The sequence below is a fragment of the Clarias gariepinus genome, chromosome 19 (assembly GCF_024256425.1).
Source record: "Clarias gariepinus isolate MV-2021 ecotype Netherlands chromosome 19, CGAR_prim_01v2, whole genome shotgun sequence".
NCBI classification, from domain to species: domain Eukaryota; kingdom Metazoa; phylum Chordata; class Actinopteri; order Siluriformes; family Clariidae; genus Clarias; species Clarias gariepinus.
Window position 1 is genome coordinate 24,197,787 of NC_071118.1, and position 20,910 is coordinate 24,218,696.

General features: G+C 37.8%; 1 protein-coding gene across 1 annotated transcript in view; it reads right to left on the reverse strand.

Moving 5' to 3' along the window:
* Positions 1–20,910, reverse strand: part of sfswap (splicing factor SWAP) — a 126,851-nt gene that overhangs the window by 56,612 nt on the left and 49,329 nt on the right. The window contains exons 11-12 of the mRNA XM_053478414.1: positions 11,472–11,550; positions 10,890–11,123 (exon numbers count right to left, since the gene is read on the reverse strand). Coding sequence (XP_053334389.1) covers positions 10,890–11,123; positions 11,472–11,550 — 313 coding nt within the window. The remainder of the gene's footprint in view (positions 1–10,889; positions 11,124–11,471; positions 11,551–20,910) is intronic.

The following is a 20,910-nucleotide window of genomic DNA, read 5'->3' on the forward strand; positions in this document are numbered from 1 at the left end:
CCATGGAGACAAGCTGAGATCAGGGCATGGTGCGGGTCACTCATGTGTGTCCACAAAACCTTGGCAAAGCATGTCTTTATGATTTTTTTCTTAAAGGAAATGCACAGAAGCTTCATCATCATGTTGGAACAGGGTTTGGGTCCCTTTGTGCCAAGGAAAATTATAACGCAATGGCATCCAAAGACATTTGAGAGGATTGTGTGCTTTCAGCATTTTGTGAATTGCTCATGTATGGCTGACGTGATAAGGTGTCCTCTTACAGTAGTAAAAACTTTTTTCATACTCTAATACTATCTATGTGAAATGAGAGGACAGAATGTCTTAACACACAAAACATAAACCAATAACTTTTTGTTATTGAGTGTGCAAACACAAAATGCATTATTATTATTCTTTCAAACCATCACCTGAAACTATGTTTTAGGGAGACCAAGACTTTGAACTAGATAATGTTACGTAGAGCTTTGACGTACCTGCTGGATTAGCCTAAAACTTAAGATCTGTCAACTGTGTGGGGCATTTTTCCTATGACAGACACTACCCTAGCATACAAAATTTTTTTTTTTTTTTTTGTGCGCCAGTGGAGAAGCAATTCCAGCTAGGGACATTAATCAAAACTCCAGTGTGACTGTTTGATCAATCAATGGTCTGCACTATTCTATACAGTACTATAATTCCACCTGTATGTCCTGCCCTGGCTTGCACAGTACCTGGGTAAAAGGTGTACTGCACAGGCACTTAAAGATTGCGAGGCTTGTTTGGTGGTGGAAACAAACACCATTAAGAATTATGATTAATTTATTGAGCTGAGCCGAGCTGCACCGTCTGGTGGAAAGGTGCTATATAGCCTGGAGATCGGATGACCTTTTCAACGGGCAGAGATAAAAGACGGCCGTTTACTCCCTGTGCTCGGCAGGGCATAATATATTTACAGGCACAGAAACGTGCATGTGTACAGTAAAACTGTTTCATTTGCAGACTCCGGGCAGTACTAGAGCTCCCTTACATTACATACTGCTGTACAAAAATGACAAAAGGACAGTTATTTTGGAATATGCCAGACTACTGGACATTCTGTCTTCATCTAGAATTCCGAGCTTCTGTCAACTTGCTCTATTTTAAGCTCAGCAAAATCATTAATAAAATATATAAAAGACTATTTAAAGTGAAGTATGCTTCTTGGTCCTTAAAGCTTGCGAATGGATCCTGATACAAGCCGGGGCAGAATCCGGGATTACTTTCAAACCTTCTCTCTAATTTAAATCGAAGCAAAATCCCATAAAATGTAAATAGAAAGTTATAATAAAAAGTGTTTACTAAATTATACTTCAATTAGCCACTTCATTAGGTACACCATGTTAGTACTGGGTTGGAGTCTTTTTTTTTTTTACCTTCAGAACTGCCTTAAATCTTCATGGCACAGATTCAACAAAGTTCCCGAATCATTCCATAGGAATTTTGGCATGAGGTTCATCAGATTTGTCGGCTGCACATTCATAATGCAAATCTCCCGTTCCACCACATGCCAAAGGTACTCTATTAGATTGAGATCTGCTGTTTGAGTGGAGACTATTTTGAGATGATTTTACCTTTTTGACATGGGACGTTATCCTGTCGCCATAAAGGGTCAACAACAATACACTGGTAGGCAGGAAACCATTACACCACTAGCAGCCTGAACCGTTGATTCAAGGCAGGATGGATCCATGCTTTCATGTTTATGCCAAATTCTGACCCAACTATCCGAATGTAACAGCAGAAATCGAGATGCATCAGACGAGGCAACGTTTTTCCAATCTTCTATAGTCCAATTTTGGTGTATCCATGTGAACTGTAGCCTCGGTTTAACGTTTGTAGCTGACAGAAGTACAGTAGCACCCTTTGTAGTCTTTTGCTTTTGTAGCCCATCTGCTATAAAGGTTGGATGTCTTTTGTGTTCAGAGATGCTCGTCGGCATACCTCGGTTGAAATGAGATATTTTCTGAATTACTGTTGCCTTTCTATCAGCTCGATGCAGTCTGGCCATTCTTCTCTGACCTCTGGCATCAACAATGCATTCTTGTCCAGAGAACTGCCGCTCACTAGATATTTCTTTTTCTCAGACCATCCACTGTAAACCCTAGAGATGGTTGAGAGCACATCTATCCATAATATATTTAAATTTCAGAAATACTCAAATGATCCTGTTTGCCACCAGCAACCATGCCATGTTCAACTAGTGTCACCTTTCTTTCCCATTTTGATGCTCGGTTTGAGCTTCAGATGATCAACCCACTATGTGCATATGCCTAAGCATGTTGAGTTGCTGCTAGGTGATTGGCTGATGATTTTTGCATGAATGAGCAGTTATAGAACAGGAACAAGTTTTGCACTTTGAAAAAGACCATGTTATGTCTCAAATTTAAAACAAGTTTGTGTGAGCCTTGCACTGCACCTGCACTGAAAAATATGTGGAGCATGTTGTTCATTTTATTATTATTATTTTTTAAATTAGTGACTTCAGTTTAAACATTACATCAATACTTAGACAGGGAAAGTTATGCATAATCCGAGATGGGTTAATCACCTGCTTAAGTCAATTTTCTAGGCTTCCCATTTAGATTATGCAAATTAGAGTTCTCGGTTTGCCATGCAGATTATAAAAATTAAATATCTTGGCTTCCCATTCAGATTATGCAAAGTCCTTGATCTTAAAGCTGCCAGATTGTTCTTGACCAAAATTTTTTTTTTTTCTTGAAAAGTGTCTACTGTACATCACCCCATCCAAATACTATCACTTGCCTTGGTTTGATAGTGTAAAACAGACTAAAGAAGCAGACTATTTTTTTTCTTTTTACTATGAATTACATTATAATCTGATATAAAAACAAAAGGCGACTTCAAAATAATCTAATTAACTATGACATGAAAAAAAGACAATGGCAGGCATTCAAATAAACTACTAATAGCAGTCAATTACACTGTCGATATACTGCTGCATAAATAATCAGAGTTGTAATTAACACATTAATCACTGCAAATTTGCACAAAATTAATTGTCCTTCCAAGGTAATGAGACCATGAGATACTAAATCAAGGTCAAGAAAGAGTTGGAACATATTATGCAACTTTAAATTTCTCTATTTTGATTTGTCAAATATAATAATAACCATTTCATGTAGTTTTTTGTATAGAAGAGTTAAAAAGTATACTCCGACCACGGCTCATGTTAGCTCTCAGGGATCTGTGCAAATTGATTCATTTATTTAGGCATATTTACAGCCCACATAGATTTTAGACTTGCAACGTGCTCACAAAAAAACTGCAGCCTTATTTCTGTATTCCGGATTGTTGCATTTCTGTAAGTATTACAATTTTACAAATATCCTGATTCGATTGTGCTACAAACTTGCCAAAAAATTCTCTCCTGCAACACAGCATGCTGGTCTGTGTGAATAGTTTAGAGTGCACCACCTGTAGGATTATAAAAGAACAGCAACATCTATGCAAATACATATACAAATTACAAAAATATATATTTTTAATTAATTAAATTTTTAATAAAAAAAAATTCAAATGTAATTAATTTTTGGAGTTTTAAAAAATCGATTATGGGCTCAATGTGGCAAAATTTGTGGCGAAAATCTCTAATAACTCATGGTTCTTGGAACAAGCTATTGTGGTGAGCAAAACTATTAAGACAACATATGCCATGTGTTATAGTTCTTTTGGTCTACAAAATGAATTGGTGATGTCACTAATTAGTTCTCGCCTATCTGGCTACAGCGTTAGCCAAAATTATAACCAGAAGGTTTAGTTAAAGGATAAAAAAAAATATATATATGGCTTTTACTTTCTGAACCCGGGGTTTCCACCTCTGCACAAAAAAACTTGGGGATTCTCAAGTGAACTTCAAACTTCCGTGGAAAATTTCTGGCCGTGATCTTCAGGAAGCAGTGAAGCAGACACGGACACCAGAGTAGACGCCCGCTGATGTCTTTTTGACTCTATGCCGAGCCGGATCCAGCGGAGTGTTTAAAAGAATAAAAAACTTCATATTAATTCTCAACTTTTATTTTATGCAATGGCATTTCTATACACTAAACAAATTATTCCTATTAAATTGTAAATAAAACTCATCAAAGTCATTAAAACATTGAATTTCAGGGTAGTCTCAATACTTTTTTTTTGTTGTTGTTGTTGCCACTGCTGTAGACACCGGTATCACACCATGATTCTGTGATCCTTTCACAGCCCATCGACAGGGATTAGGGAGCTTCAGAACAATCGATAGTCCCTCAGTGTATCCCAGCCTGCTGCTGACTGAGCTGCTGTCTATTTCACTTCCTTTAAGCTGCTGTCGGTCACTGCATGGAGCCTGACTTTTTGTAATTTGAGGCTGAGCTAAATAATAGAATCTTTCTGTAGGTTGTTTGTGTCGAAATCACTACACGAATTCAATAAATTAAATATGAGCAGCTGTATGTTTTTTTGATTTATTTAAGAAGTACTGTATGTGTAACTCTATCATGGAATCGACATACTGTATTCACATACTGTACTGTGCAAAAGTCTTGAGTCACCCCTCATTTTTTCATATTAATTTACACTTAATTATGGACACAAATGTTTTACTGTGACGGGCTTTATCGTGCCTAAAGATAATACTTTTTTTTTTTTTTTTTTTTTAAATGCATCAATCTCTTTAGCAACCTCATTTCCGCTCTTGTCTGGTCCAAGCATTCAGCATCATTAGTATACTGATAACTGTCCTGATCATGTGTCATCATCTCCACCAGTTTTTCACTGGTACATGTCTTGAGTGAGAAGTTTATGCTGGAATGATTTATAGGTAAAAGGAAAAAGTTTTCAACATGGTGTAGTACAGAGACTGCACTGAAAATGAGAGGCAAAACAGTCCGCCAGGAAGCCTGGAGAAGTATTTCTCAAGAGTACATTAGAAAAAAATAAGTACAAGAAAGTCTGGCTCTTTGGGTGCAAAATATGAAGAAATGAGGGGTGGCTCAAGACGTTTGCTTGATACTGTGGATTATATTGATGTGATAAAAAGAATACTAGAGCCTGAACTAAAGAACAATCTGACTTACTATTTTAAAATATCTAAAGAATTTTTTTTTTCTATATAGATCTCAGAAACGAGAGCATGTTATAGTATAGTGTAGTGCAGAAAAAAAAAAAAATCAGTCAAGAGGTGAGTTATATTAACTATACTGGTGCTAGAAATGGCCTCATATTCTTAATACCCTTTTAAAAGAAACAGATAAATCTGTCCAATTACTTCCAATCTGGCTTTATTTTGTTTGTCATGTGGATTTGTGAGAATCACAGCTGCTCTGTTTTACAGCGTGATTGAGAGCCATGGCGAATTTATGCTTGATGATTCTGCACTGACACAAGGGGCTGTCATCAAAAGGCTATAATCACACTTGCAATCATGGCCATGGCAAACCACAGTGTTGTTTTGAAGTAAATATTTGTAACTACGCTTTGACCATGATACCTGAGCTGAAAAGTCTAATTTTCACAGGTACCACTCATCACCATCGCCACAGCGAAGCATGGTGCCGATAGCATTATGCTGTTAGAATGCGCTTCATCAGCGGTAACTAGGAAACTGTTCGAGCTTAAAAGCAAGATGTACGAAACCCTAGAACAGAAACTGTTTCAGTGTGCCGGAGACCCGAGAACGACAGCGCTGAAAGCGCCTGAAAACTGAAAGCGATCTGAGAGGCTCAAACACAAACATCTCAACCTGTTCGAACGTCCCAGACCACAATCCAATTCAGAAACTACAGCAAGGCTAAAAATTGCTTTTTAAAAAAAAACAGTCTCCGGGTAATCTGACAGAGCCAGAGGAACGGATGGATCAGGATCCAGATGGACAAAGATGATCGAGACATATCCCAGAGGGCTTGGTGCAGGAACTGCAGCCAAAATATGGTTCCATCAAATACTTATGCAGACATTAAAAAGTTTGCTTGTTTGACCTTGCACCTTCTTTAGATGATTTATTTCAATTTAGGGTTGTTAGGTTACAAAATGTGAACAAGACCATTACTATCATCAGTAACCGTCACTTATCCTCACATATCTCACTTCCACCCACACACACACAGTACCTGAATAAAAATAAAATAGACTAGACATTAAAAAAAAAAAAAAAAAAAGACTTAACTGTATTATTCAAAAGTACCAAATATTTTTTGAAGGACTTGTTCATTATGCTGAAAATGTCAGCGAGGCATGCTACACTCTAATGCATAGCCTATATAAGCTCATGAGGGAATATGATCCCAGAGCAAACTGGCATAAATGATGAGCAAAGGTCGTTCTGCAGCGACGGAGTGTACATGGACAGTGTAAATGTCCTTCTCCTCTTTTAACCCTGGGATAGATGTTCACCAAATTACTCGGGACAACCACGAACTTCTAGTGCGCCAATGGACAGATCGTTCGTAGTACAAGCTTGCTCTTTGACATTTTATTTAATGCCTTGTCAGTCAGGGGAAAATGACAGGGAGCAGGTCAGGATCTACACTTAAGAGACTCTCCAGTAATCGAGTGATAATTGCACACTACACACACTGCATCTTGATTTCTTTAGCTACAATAGCCACTTTACTAAACTATTACGCATTTTTTACATTTTTTTTTACTGCAAATTATGTAGTTTATATTAGACCTGCAGTAATGATGCTCTAATATGATGCTCACTCAGGGTAACAGACACGCATATAGATCAATAAACAAAGCTAATCTGCAGAAGAGGATATCAAGAGGAGGTACTACAGAATATTCCTGAAATACATAAAACCTGATGAAAAATAGATTGATCAGTAAGTTTAAATATAGTTACAAACAACGATGAGTGGGCCCAAGCACCGTGCGCCATCGTCACAAGGCACACCAGAAAGACAGGGGGGCACAGTGGGCATAGATTTAAAGTGGATATTCCAGTACCATTATGACATAATTTTAGAAAAGGGGGAAGTTCTTGTTGGACCTCTAAAAAGCCCCAGATGCTGGTAAAAAAAAAGGATCACACTAAGATTTCACACAATGTGATGTCACGCAAAAAGAGATTTAAACACTTTTCAGCACAAGTTTAAGACATCATCACGGCTGACCCATTTGAGATATCAAAAATCCCTCTGCAATTTTGCATCCTCAGTGTCTGGAGATCACATAGGCCTGGTTTGGTGGTGATCATATAAATTCCCTAGTTAGAGTATATGAAAATCCTTTGGGTGCATTTTGCAAATGACACAAAGTAACTGATTTCCTGTTGAGTTGAGCCCATGACATGCAACATGAAGGTTATTCAGCTCAATGAGCTCCATGTTGATTGCATGCGTGCAAGTGTGTATGGGCATCCCAATGGCAGCAGATTCCAACCGGTCTGCCAATTTGCATGTGTTTTGAGCATGTCAAGCCCCAAGCCAAAAAGGCCCAGATGCTGGAGAAAAAAAAAAAAAAAAAAACTTTCACCACTATCATAGCAATGACCCTAATAAACCATTGCACTGAAGTGCAGTTTCGTTCGGAAAGCACTGAAACACACTTACTTTCCGCTTGATCAATTTTACTGTTTAAATAGCATAATTCTAAATAGAGATGTAAATCACAATTCGATTTGATGTTTGAACATTTAGGTTTTCAAAACTATTCAAAAGCACTAAAGTTGACTAACACTAATTTGTCTCAAGTAGCTATATTTCTCACAAGAAATAAAGTATCAAAATTACTGAAACGCGGTGTAACTTCATACTGTTGACTGCTTAAAAGTCATCTCATACAAAGCGAACATCTGTTTTCCCTGCCAATTTTCTGATCCACACTCCAGTCCAACAGTATTGAACCAACAGCTTAGAAATTCAAAAGAAAAAGACGAGGCAGTGAAGCATTCACAAAATGCTTTTATATTTTCTGCAACAGCTGTTTATATTTTAAAGTAAATCAGCAATTTTAGACAATTTAACGTTTGTTAGGTTACCTTAATAATTAACAATCAATTCTGACCCCTCGCCCGAAAAAAGATCAATTAAATTGCACGGCACTAATCGCAAAAGTAAAACGAAGCCAGAAATCATCTTTAGCAGCACAAGGCTTCAATTAAAATAAACAGAGCTAAATAAAATGTTCAGTGAAGGAAAAATGAAACAAAATTGTCCAAATGAATTAAGGGCAGTTTCCAGCTGGTTCTAGATCAACATCTGAGTTATTTCCTAGAAAATGTACACTACTGCTGAGAGTAACTAAACTTTGCTCATTGACCATGTACCTTTTTAGCATTAAAAACAACGCATGAAATCACAGCTAAATGAAAGTGGGCTCTGTGCTATTTATCAAAAAAATAATTTAAAAAATCCTGGATGGCTATTAGGTTCATAGCTTTATGATGCATCATTTATTTATTTTTGTGCTTCCAGACACATGTTACATTTTGTTTAAAGGGAGGCTGTCTCTAAATTTCAGTTCTGGTAATCACAGATTACTTGAGATGTTTGTATGCACTGCACATTTATCTCCAACTTTTTTGTTCCACAAAAATAGTGCAGAGTTCAAAAAACATAAGGGTAGTTAAGTGATCTGCTGTATGTCTCGCCTGAAAATGGTCCATTTTTCTATACAAAGTGAACAACGACTTGAAAAGTACAGCTGTTTCATATATGAGGCAGACAAACAAATTACTTCAGTCTGCGTTTTAAGTATGGGCATTTTTTTTCTTTTATCTAATACTTTTTTATTTATTTAAACGGCACCAAGAAGCTGAGCTAAAAGTTTCAGGTGTTTAATGACACCACACCTGTGTGGAATAATCTATGGGCAAAACAAATTGTTTAAGTTTTTTTGGACACAATATTTTCAATATTGCTAAAATTAGCTTTAATAGTCTATATTTAAATGATAAACGCACTTAATAATAGCACAGTGTTTGCTGATCCATCTAGTCTCAGGATATTAGCATGTAAGAAGAGAAAACATGGCCAGTTAAGCATTAGCCAACAGTTAGTTCCAACCAAGCAATCTGATTAAACAAGAGACGTCATAATAGACGAGTGGTCATAATAGACAATAACAGCACCAGGGCGTTTAACTATATGGCTCGCACTACATCACAATTGTTCTAATAATTATTAATTAAGCAATTATGGGTGATAGTATATTAGGATGGTCTGCAGGACTTAGGAGAGAGCAGCTGCCTGCCAAATCTCAAATCACATTCAAAATCAGCAAGAACACACACATGATAATGTTATGTCATCTCAAACAACACTTTCCCTTCTCATGAATTACTTCCGATTTGTTCTGAATTGTCTTCAAACCGTCCATATTGTTCCGCTTCCTAATCGAGGGCATTACTTGTTGTGCAGGAGAGAGGCCTGTATACCCTAGCGCACTAACTTTCCATGTAATGCTATTTGAAATTAAACCCCGGAAACTGGGGTCAACCGGAAAAGGTTAACTTATTCTTAAGTGGAATAAGTGGAAATATAAAGTTTCTCAGGACTGTTTCATGGTTCCAAAAGACCTTCATGGCTTATTCTCCTCACCGTTTGGCTATGTAGTACCCCTGTTAATTACACTAACTGTTGGTCACGAGCTCTGCCAGTCGCGATTAGTTAGTTCCACCTGCGTGATGAATACGTGATGGTGAAGCAAAATAACTGGTTAAATAAACAAACAAATCATAATCTGTTTATAAGTGGTGTTTGCAGACCTGTCGTAGAGCTGTGCCCTCATGTGATGTTCCTGAATTAACATTCAGAATACGTGTTCACTGAGGTGACTCAAGAGGAGCAAGTCTAAAGCACACACTGTTCGGTTTTTCATTTTAATTTCTGCTGTTCTTCCCTACCGCAAATGTGGATGAGAAAATCATCGTAAATGCAACTTAGACATAGGTACTTAACTTACCGAGAAACCAAAAGGCTCCCATGCACTTTTTAAATCTAAAAAAGTATTTTCAAATTTAGAAAAACCTTCCAGTGCTTTTTAAGAGTATACTGGAGGTTCCATACTGAGGATCTCATTCTGGTTGGTGTTAAGGTAACTCAAGTAAGGTTTTTTCGGATGATGTTCTATTGAATAAAAAAGCTGTGATTAATTTATATTTGCATTAATAAATCGTTGATTGTTAAGTTACAAGTTGCAGGGTTTGTTTCTATGGTGGGAAGGTATAGGATTTATTTATTTATTTATGGTAAGGTAAAGGACTAAATGTGTGAGAATTCCTCTAGATAAAAGGTGTCATTTGGGCCACTCATCTGCATTTGATTGTGCAGTTTGCACACCATTATGTCAACAGATTAGAGGAAAATGTGTTGGTTAATGTGCAGTGTGTGTCAGCAAACCGTGTAGTGGGAGCAGTTTAGCAATTTAGCAGTTCCAAACACCTGGCCTTCTAGATACACAAACTGAAAATGCATCAAGCAAATACTTAGCTTAACATGCCCATTAAGGCGGCATTTTGCAACCAAAATGCTTGACTCCTCTGCTTAGGATTCTTAGAAGGTGAAAAAAATCTACACACACACTACCTTATTCATTACTCAGATGACTTTCTCTGCAAAAAGATATATTTGCTCCATTCGTGCTCCTTTCACTCCTGCCACTGTTGTCTGATGTTCTGAAAAGGTTGCCAGGTATTTTGTTTCTTTATGAATTCACAGATCCATCTGACCCGTTTCTAAGTTACTTTTGCTTTATACCCATGTCAACACCATGCGTCTCTTTGGCATGGTGCTCCCAAGGTTGTGAACTGCACCCATGCAAGGCACACATGAGAATTACTAGCTAGCAAACTGTATCACCGCTGCGAGAGCACAACAATCCCGAATGCTATATTTAAAACGGCTGTATTTGTGCGTTGTGTGTTGTCACACCACCTTGCTTGGCTTCCAGCTCTTCCTGTGAAAGAGTGGGCTTCTTCTCCTCAGGCTGAGAAGGAGGGGCCTCACTTTGTTGCTCCACCCCGGTCGCGCTAGGCTCCGCCCCTTCCCGCTCATCCCCTTTCCCCTTGTCCTCGTCAGAATCGTCATCCAGACGCACACGGTTCTTCTCCAAAGGCAGCATGTCGTTCTCTTTGGATTTTATCGCGAAGCAAATGGGGGCGAAGGATGCTGGGAAAACAAAACAAAACCAACAGAGGTTAGAAGTGAATTCTGATCTGTTCCACTTAGTTACAGCCATTAACCTTCCCCCAGGGCAGGAAACGTGTCTAGCACTGAGGGTCATTAGGGGTAAAGACAGCATCATTACGGTCTAGACACACCAGAACAAGTGTTAATACTGCACAATAATGCTCGGCTCACCACTTCACTCGGTGCAACATGGGAACTTTCGGCACAACAGTGATTACAAGACTAATTGCAGCAGTGCAGGCATTTCTTTTTTTTTTTTTTTCCCTAATTCTGACTAGTGCTTTGGTCCCAGAAGTCAACTCCATAGAGGCACATGACGAAGCATACCTTTAATGAGTTTGCCCTCATTAGACTGTTTGTCAGAGGGACAGTTTGCAGTGCTGTCACCCTTGTGGACTGCAGAGCCCTGAGAAAAAACAGAGGAAAAGAATCAGCAAAATAATCACACAACATAAATAACAGCCAGGATTGAGAAACAGACTGGAACATAGGGGCGAAAAAAAATATTACGGCATATTCTTTATAGCTTGTCGGCTAGCCAGCTCACACTTCTGTAATTTCTTGTTAAAATTGCTTTCAATGAAAGTGGCTTTCTTTCTTTCTTTTTCTTAAGAGCTTTTACTGTAAAAATTACACCAATCATCCATAACATTAACACCACATAATGTAACACACATTAACACTGATTATCAATTGTATCCCAACAGGATTATGGGCACCCTAATTTCTGATCTCACAGAAAGGCCAGGGAGAAAAAAGTAGGTAAAGTGCAAAAGAAAATTCTCTCTGGGAAATTCCGATCTAAAAAAACATCCATGGGATCAGGTCTGATCCACGGTGACCCTGTCTTGCAACCCATAGCACTCAAAGGCTTCACTGCCACTGTCCTGGTGCTAGACACACAGCCCTGAAGAGTGATGCTCTGGGAAGGTGGAGATGCCCAGACGACACTACTGGAGCCTTCACAATAGTGGGCTTAATGTTTTGTGCTGCAATGTTATGGCTGATTGATGTATATTCATTTGTCATTTCTGCTGATAATAAAGCAAATATTATATAATAATATACTGCAGTAACCGAGCTAGTTTTCAAGTTCAGGGGAAACAACAGAGTGAAACATCTCAGGATGGTTAAACTATATTTGAGCACTCTCTGAATGCATCTTGACTAATCAAAATGATGCTTATATTAGCCAGTGCGAAAAAGTCACAATGCATATAAAAGAAGTAAAAGCAAGGTTTTGATAAGAAACTTATGAACTAATGTTAAAAAAAGAGCTACATTCCATTAACGCTAAATAAATAAATAAACTTGAACTTTTCTGGCCTTTTCACTAAGATAACTTAGATAAATAGAGAGAAAAAAAAAACCCTATAGAAATATAGAACACTGATTAAAATATGGACTAAAATAGAATATATGGAAAAATACTGACTGAAATTACATAGTATCCTGATTAAAACAGAATACTTGGTGAAACACTGACCAACGTAGTATGAGCACTGACTCAAATAATATGGAGCACTGACCAACATAGTTGTTTAGCATCTTGGAGTCTGCAACATATTATTATATAATTATTATTATTATAAGATGCAACACAGACGTCATAAACTTACATAAAATTATTATTATTATTATTATTAAATTCAAGAAGAAAGAGCCAGGCTGGTGAGGGAAAAATCCTTTTTAAAACTTTCTTTGTTAAACATTGCTAGATGGTAATGATCCTTTTTTTTTTTTTTTTTTTTTTTACATTTAGTAACTGTTGTGGTAAAAAAAAAAAAGTTAAAAGGAAATATTTCGAAGACATGCTGTTATAGAAAAATCAACTTTGGAGTTGTAACAGTAACTCTGTTTTGTAGCGTCACTGGTTATTTTGCATTTGCAATACGCCATGTGATATTTTATTCCTTCCTTGAGTGTTAAATGTCCCTCCATGTGCGCTGAGCTCAGCAGATTGAAAATTTACATCTTAAGCTGTTGACGACAGCGTGTCTGAAAATCACGGCTGTAAGTTACGTGAGTTATGTGACAGTTGCTTGGAGGTGACCTACCCATTCAGCTGCCTCCCAAATAAAAATAAATATTCATCTTCTAAACGACCTAGCTAGAACATCGTAAACGATGGAAATCCGTTGCAGTGTCTGAGGAATTGAGGGACGCATTAATGTGGCTGTTTTATTTCCAACTGCTTTGCGGATAGTCACTTAAATCTCTGAACAGCATGTTGACAACACTACCTCTCGATTACATTAGATTATTACTTAGATTTCAGATTTAATATGCATAGCGTAATAACACTTTTCCACTATAGAGCACATCACTCCCAGGCTGATTCTGCCAAATGAGCAGCACTGTACAGTAACTACAGTACATACGGTACCCCAGCTAAAATTGGTTAACCTTCTTGCCTAAGCAGTATGGATGATCATCCGGACATATAATTGGAGTTTACTGGAAGATTAGGGTTTCCTTTGTGCATTCACGTCCTCTTAGTGTTCTTCCAATTCAGTTTAATGAACTTCAATTAGGTCAATTTAATTTTATCTGTACAGACCTTGTAAACATGGATATTGTTAGAAAGCAGCTAAAAGGCTTAAAAGGTCTTAAAGGCTCTGATTCGCTTGCTCAAAAAGAGAACTAACCACACATCTGCATTTCTGTAAAGCTGCTCTGTTGCTTAACCAAAAAAATAATAATTTTACCATTAAACATATCTACCTATAACATGACGCACACAATCTGCTTTGTCCTGGATATGTGGGACTACTATATACAGTACATACAGCACTGTTGGACAAAGAAAGTGGTTGGTTAAGGAAAAAAAAAAGATGTAATATTGGTGTGTAACAATTGATGTGTATTAGAACGCTGGTAAAAATAGAAGGCTATTCAACATTATTCTTTCTTTAGAAATGATTCGAGGTTAAATTGTCTGACAAGTGTTCTTCTGTATTGGCACCAATTATTCCAAGCACTGTACAGTATACACCATATTTCTGTTGCAAAATAATATCTCTATGCAAAAGCCTTCCTAAGATAATTATTTGTGTGGGGAAAAAAAAAACATGAACAAGGTAGTTTAACTAAATAATATGAAATAAAATGAATGTCAAACTATAATTATTTTGTGTGGTACATCATGAATTGTTCGTCTAGTTTACGTCCATCGCACAACGTAGGCAAAGAAAGTGAGAAATATGCAGAGTAGGAGTTAGAAGAGCGTGAGTCAAGCGAGTAGCTGGAAAGTTATGTCACTAATTGAAATGTTTCATTATTTTACACTTCTGTTTGAGAAATGAATGTGAGTCAGTCTTCAGAGCAGGGGTGGGAAACATGAGGGGTCCATTAACCTGCCTAAAAATGAGAGTACACACAGGAGATTAGATCCAACAACAGGAATAATGAGGTGGACGTTAAACGAGACATTCTTCAACACCTTATCTAGTTGTTCGGAATTATATTATAGAGACACTTCATTCTTGCTGATAGTTTGGTTCTGCTTTGTTGCACGGTATTGTACGGGCAAGGTTTTTAATTTGTTCTACTCGTCTGGGGATTTTCCGAGCATGCATCTTTGTTATACATCACCAAGTTAATAACACAGTGCAAACCCTGCCATATTAGGTGGTCCTTTAAGCGCAGAAACACACTACTAGTCAAAAGTTTGGACACACCTTCTAGTTCCATGGTCTTTCCTGATTGTTATTTCATAACAAAGTGTAAAAAAAATTCTGAAGGCGTCCAAAATATGCAATAATCTCCTTTGAACAGTTGATATTGAGATGTGTCTGCTGAAGCCTTCATAACGCCTGGTGATTTCAAATGAACTTCTTTGCAGCAGAGTTAAGTTTTGTTTTTTCTTTCCTGGGAAGGTCTTCATAAAACCAAGTTTCATCATTGTGCTAGACGGGTTTTTGCAAAAGCACTTGACAATACTGTTCTTGCGAGAACTGTTACTACTGAAAATCTCCAGTATTGGTCTAGAATATAGAAAATAAATCATGAAAATTCACATTGAATGAGAAGTTGTTCCTAACATGGACATGTCTTATTAAAAACATCAGTTATTCTATGCAAAGTACTTTTCCTTTCATCTTTTACCGAGAAATCAGGGCGGGGTTATGACGGAGAGGATGATGCATGGCCACCTGAATACAAAATTTCGCTGTCACTGTGACTGACACGAAGTTCATTAAATCAACGAATCTCCTAAACCCTGTGGCGGTTAGAACTTTCATTAAGTTTGAATATGAACCAATACCAGAGTGCACACTGTAAGGCCTACAGGCTGAAATACTGAGCTGACATTCAAAAAAAGATTTGGTGTTTTTTTTCCCCCCCTTCATATTTTAGTTCATTATTTCTCGGCTGACACACCAACACTTTCCATTTTTCACTCGCATACATGCACACAGAAAGAAGAGCTGCAGTGATAAGCAAAAAAAAAAAATAAATAGTGAGGGACAGGGGCAATTAGAGACGCAACGTGGAAAAAGAAAGACAGCAAAATAAGAACGAGAAACAAGACTAAAATGGGGATGAGAAGAACAGCATGATCGGCGGTGAGAGGGGAACTAAAAAAAAAGTTCAGAATAGAGAGGGAGCTCAGCATGACCGAACCCTTAGTCGCTCCCCTGAGGACCAAACACAATAATTGGTGATTAAGTACAGCCATGACGAAGGACTAAAAGCAACACACTCCACTTTTCTTGCCTATTGAATAGTAAAGTTCCACTCTTGAATAGAGTGGAAGGGCAGGGGAGGACCTCAGAGATAAGGACAGCAAGATACGGGACACGCTGAGCACGGTGACGACAAATGTTCATCGAACTGCTTCAACGCTCGACATGCCGCAAGTTTGGTTTTTCTGTCTAACCCTTGTTGTAAAGAGTGGTTGTAACCCTAACTGGATGTCTGATCCTGCTGACTGATGTAAAACAGGTCCTAAAGCTTTACATCTGACAAAATAAGCAGATATACAGATGCTGCTCCTTATTTTTATTAAGGCTGCCAAAAAAAAAAACAAAAAAAAAAACACACATTTCAAGGTATAAACATAAAAACAAAGGTCTAGTTTGGAAACTTATGGTAAATCTTTGTTTAAAAAACCTAATTTCTACTTTTTGACTTTTAATTAATGGTTCTTGGCTTATATGGTTTGAATTTGTCGTCATTTTTTTTTTTTCTTTCTAATACTTAATAATTTTCAATGTACTTTCAGACACGTCCTTTTAAAAACGGCTATAGAAATAAACTTTGATTGATTGTGACACCCACTGCAATTGCAATTTAAGCTGTGATATTTAACCCTCACTGTGTGAGTCTCACTTAGCCATTTTTTGGCATAAATTTGTTCTATAAAATTAGTGCTGGCTGTGAAAAAATATTTGTTCCTTCTGGACTTTTTTTGGCATATTTCTCTCAATTTAATGATCGGGATCATGAAACCAATTTTAATATTACAAAAAGATAACCAGAGTAAATACAGTAAATATTAGTTTTTAAATTATGATTAAATTTATTAAAGGAAAAAAATCTCTCCCAACCAGGCAGGCCCTCTGAGAAACAACAACAACAACAATAATAATACAACAGGCATTTTAAGAGTTCAACATTTTGGCGATGTCATTCCCACACTCTGGTAGCAGTAAATTTCAGAGTTTTAAAAGTAATAACTCATTGGATCTACCGGACATGTCAGAAAACCCAAATGCACAGTTTGATGTCTCCCCCTTCGACACACACCGGCAGGGTTTCTGTACAAGGTTTATTCTTTATAATTGGTTATTGACCAGTTTTGTGTTGCTGACATGAATTCTGCTTGAGTTTTAAGGGTAAATTTTTACCGTTATTTTATTCACACATATTTACCTATGCTACTGTACTAACACCAAATAACTGGAGAAATTCTCTCATTAAGAGAGGGGGAAAAAAAGACTTAAAATTTTGACATAAATTCCTAATATGCATACATTACCTGTAATACACTGCAGCCTTTTATAATTAAATAATTGCACAGGTCCATACTGTGATTTAGATTTTTTTTTTTATAGTTATAAAATCTTCATAGTACAAAAGCAAAAAATCCGATTTATGAATGGATTTCGCAGGTAAATCTGACCTTGCTTTGACGTACAAAAGACAAGTGTGCTGTCTCACTATTCATTTCGTTAAATGATTCATATAAGGTAAAAACATTAAAAAGCCAGAATGTTTATATAGCCGTTTTCTTAATTCCGTCCCTTCACACTTGTGTAGTCTTTTATCTTAAAAAAAAAAAAAAAAAAACTCATCAAAAAGTAATGGTTAAGACCTTCAATAATGTATTGCCTTTACTTTAAAAAAATATAGAAAACCCCAAAACCAACAAATATATAAAAATAAAAAATAAAAACTCGAAATTTCTCTCTCTACAACTAATAGTCTGTTTTTTGTCTTGCGTGACTTCTGGTGTTACATAAAAACAAAGTGTCTTTTGCACATCTGGAGGATGGTTAGAACCTGTCCGGCACTGGAATCACTACACGGAAACATTGTCTCTGTTTTCAACAAAATGGCGGCTCCAACTTTCAAGCCATTAAAATAAAACTCGGATACGACTGCCTTGAAGAACGCAGCAGGCCTGATTTCAGGAGAGCAATAACATCTGATGGGTTTTCCCAAACTGTCAAACATTTTTATGCCTATCAATCAAACACGACCCAGTTGGACAGGAGGGTGTTCTCGCAAATCAGAAGCGACACTGGCACATTAACTGTTGCTTGATGTGCTTCGAAGGTCTTCCACTTTAAAAGCTGCACGCTGCCACCCACTGTGCCAAAGTCTATTACTGTAGTCTCTCTGTCGATTGACTCTCCGCCCACACTTACAGACAGCAGCACTAATAATCCACCGTACACACAGACATACACATTTATTTGCATTTCGTTTTGAAACAAATGATCAGACGCCCTCATGTAGCAGTTTAAAGTTTTTTTTGCCTTCATGTGCATAAACAATAATCCTAAAAAAAAAAAAAAAAAAAGATTTCATCCAACATGAGATGAAACATTATGAAGTTAATAAACCTACTTTAGGACCGCTGAAAGTCACATGACTGCACGTGCTCTAAGTGCCAGAACTGTCATAACCCTTTTTAAATACATAATGCCACTTTTTTTTGCAGCATCGCAGCTAATTAGATTGGAGCTCGACTGCGTTCCTTTCAATTTTATGCTTATTAAGAGGATGTGGTGTCAGACAGGAGACAGAAACAAGGATATGCTGCATTGTTTCTTTAAAAATAGAAAGAGAGAGAAAGAGACTGACTATTTTTTGATATGTAAGAATAAACCCTCTAATATTGTCACATGTACTTGGATGGATATAGGCACTTCAGCCAAGAGAGGGTGTGTGTGTGTGTGTGTGTGTGTGTGTGTGTGTGTGTGTGTGTGTGTGTGAGTGTGTGAGAGAGAGAGAGAGAGAGAGAGAGAGAGAGAGAGAGAGAGAGAGAGGCTGTGAGAAAGAAGCAGAGAGACTTAATGCATACCTGTTTCTGCAATTCTCTTACTTTCACACTTTTTAAGTCTCTCCATCTTTCTCTCTTCTCTGCCTCTTCCTCATTTCTGCACTCTGTGTCTTTTTCTCACTCCCACACTCTGAGTGTCTCTCTCTCTCATTCCTCCTCTCTTCCTGTGTCTCTCTCTCTTTCTCTTTCCTCCACTCTTCCTGTGTGTCTCATTTTTACAGTCCTCCTGTCTCTCTCTCTTTCTCTCTCTCTCACTCCTACACTGTTCCTGTTTTTCTCTCTTATTCATAGTCTTTCTTTCTTTCTCACTCCTACAGTCCTCCTCTCTCTCTCATTCCTAGTCTTCCTGTCTCTCTCTCCTACAGTCCTCCTGTCTGTCTGTCTCTCTCTCTCTCTCTCCTACACTCTTCCTGTCTCTCTCATTCCTACACTCCTTCAGTGTCTCTCTCATACCTACACTCTTCGTGTCTCCCTGATTCCGATACACTCTCCCTGGACCTTTCAAAGTCTCTCTGTCTCTGCATCAATGCAGAGTCTCTCCGGTGTTGTGTCTTTCTCTCTTACATGATCTCCCTCTCTCCATTCCTTCACCTTCTACTGTACACCTCTCACACTTCGTTTCTCTTCCATGATCTCGGTCTGCCTCTTCATCTCCTTCTCTCTCTCTCTCTCTCTCTCTCTCTCACACACACACACACACACACACACACACACTGCTTCATTCCTCTCTTTCTTACAGCGTCCCTTCTCTCCAACTTCCTCTCTTGAGCTCCTCTTCATACACACTCTTTCACACTCATCACTTTCTGTCTCAAAACATATATCTCGTCGGCTTCAGCAAGCGATACACGGATCTCTGCCATGTAGTGCTACTGAACAGAACCAAGGCCGTCATGACTGATGATGAGATGCAACGACCCCCAGAGGATTTACTGAGTGTGTACACATTTTACAGAGATTCACTCATCCCAGGCTTTTAATGCCCAACTCCGCTTGTGACCCGACTCATCATTTAGTGTTACTCTGACCCAGAACTTGCTATAGCAAACTGTAGTATCTCTGAACGTTTAAAAACACAGAGAGAGAGAGAGAGAGAGAGAGAGAGAGAGAGAGAGAACTGCAGGGAGAATATTTTTAGATATCAAACAAATTAGTGCAGTTAACCACACAGTGAGCATTATTACCAATTTCTTTCTTTTCCTTCGCCAGGAGTGATGATAAACACACACGCTGCACACACTGGCACTTTCCTGAGGTGAAATATTGTGAGGAAATCATCCACCAGTGACTCAGTAATTAAAAAGAGGAGGGGAACAAGGAGCGAAGAAGGAGACAGAGTGAGTCGCAATGCTCACGGCTCACTAACTTTAGCAGATAAACAGGCTTTTCCCCCCACTCTCTCTAAAGTGTCGCCGCAGTATGAAAGCTGAGATTTTATTTGATCAGCAAACCTGTACAATTCGCTAAAAAAAACAAAAAAACAAAAACAAAAAAAAAACACTGGAGTGGCTGAGTAGGGAGGGATCTCAAAGCTGGGGATTTAAGACTTGATTTGGACCTTAATGTAAGTAACTGGAACACAATGCTTTATTTACTGAATGCCGTCTGAAGCGTTCGGTTTGCACAGCTGATGAAAGACTTACAAAATATCCCGTAACATCCTCCAGTAGGATCACGGGATTCCTCGATGAAAATCCACCATCCGTTATTGGTTCTTACTAGGAGTCTAACGTTGCGCAAAAACAGTGTCAAGCTGAGCCATACTTTCTCCAACACACAAAAAGGGCAAATGTCGTTTTTCCATAATAAATAAATTAATTCATTAATTAGTAAACCATAGCTTTAGGTTTTTTGGTGCTTAGTTGATTAACAGAACTATACAATAGCAAATAGTGTAAACGATGCTTCTTTTAAATACATGATGTTTAAAGGATATGTTTTAAACATTGTGTGTTATGTTTCTCCTCATGATGGTGTTGTTACTGTTTTTGTCCAACTCTGTTAATCCTTGTTTCTTTTTTTTTCTATTTTCTATGTCTCCTGCAAACTTTGTCTATACATGGTACCTATCGTGTTGATTGGCTCTGCTGAGTGATACGTTTACGAGGAAAGACCACTAAATTAGAAAAATTTATCACTTGTCTACTCAATATTTAGATTTCATTTATGGCACAAGTTTAACTTCAGGCAAATACTCAAGTATCGCCAAAGTGAATCAAAACTGCATGGAATTCGGTGACAACCTGCTCCCGG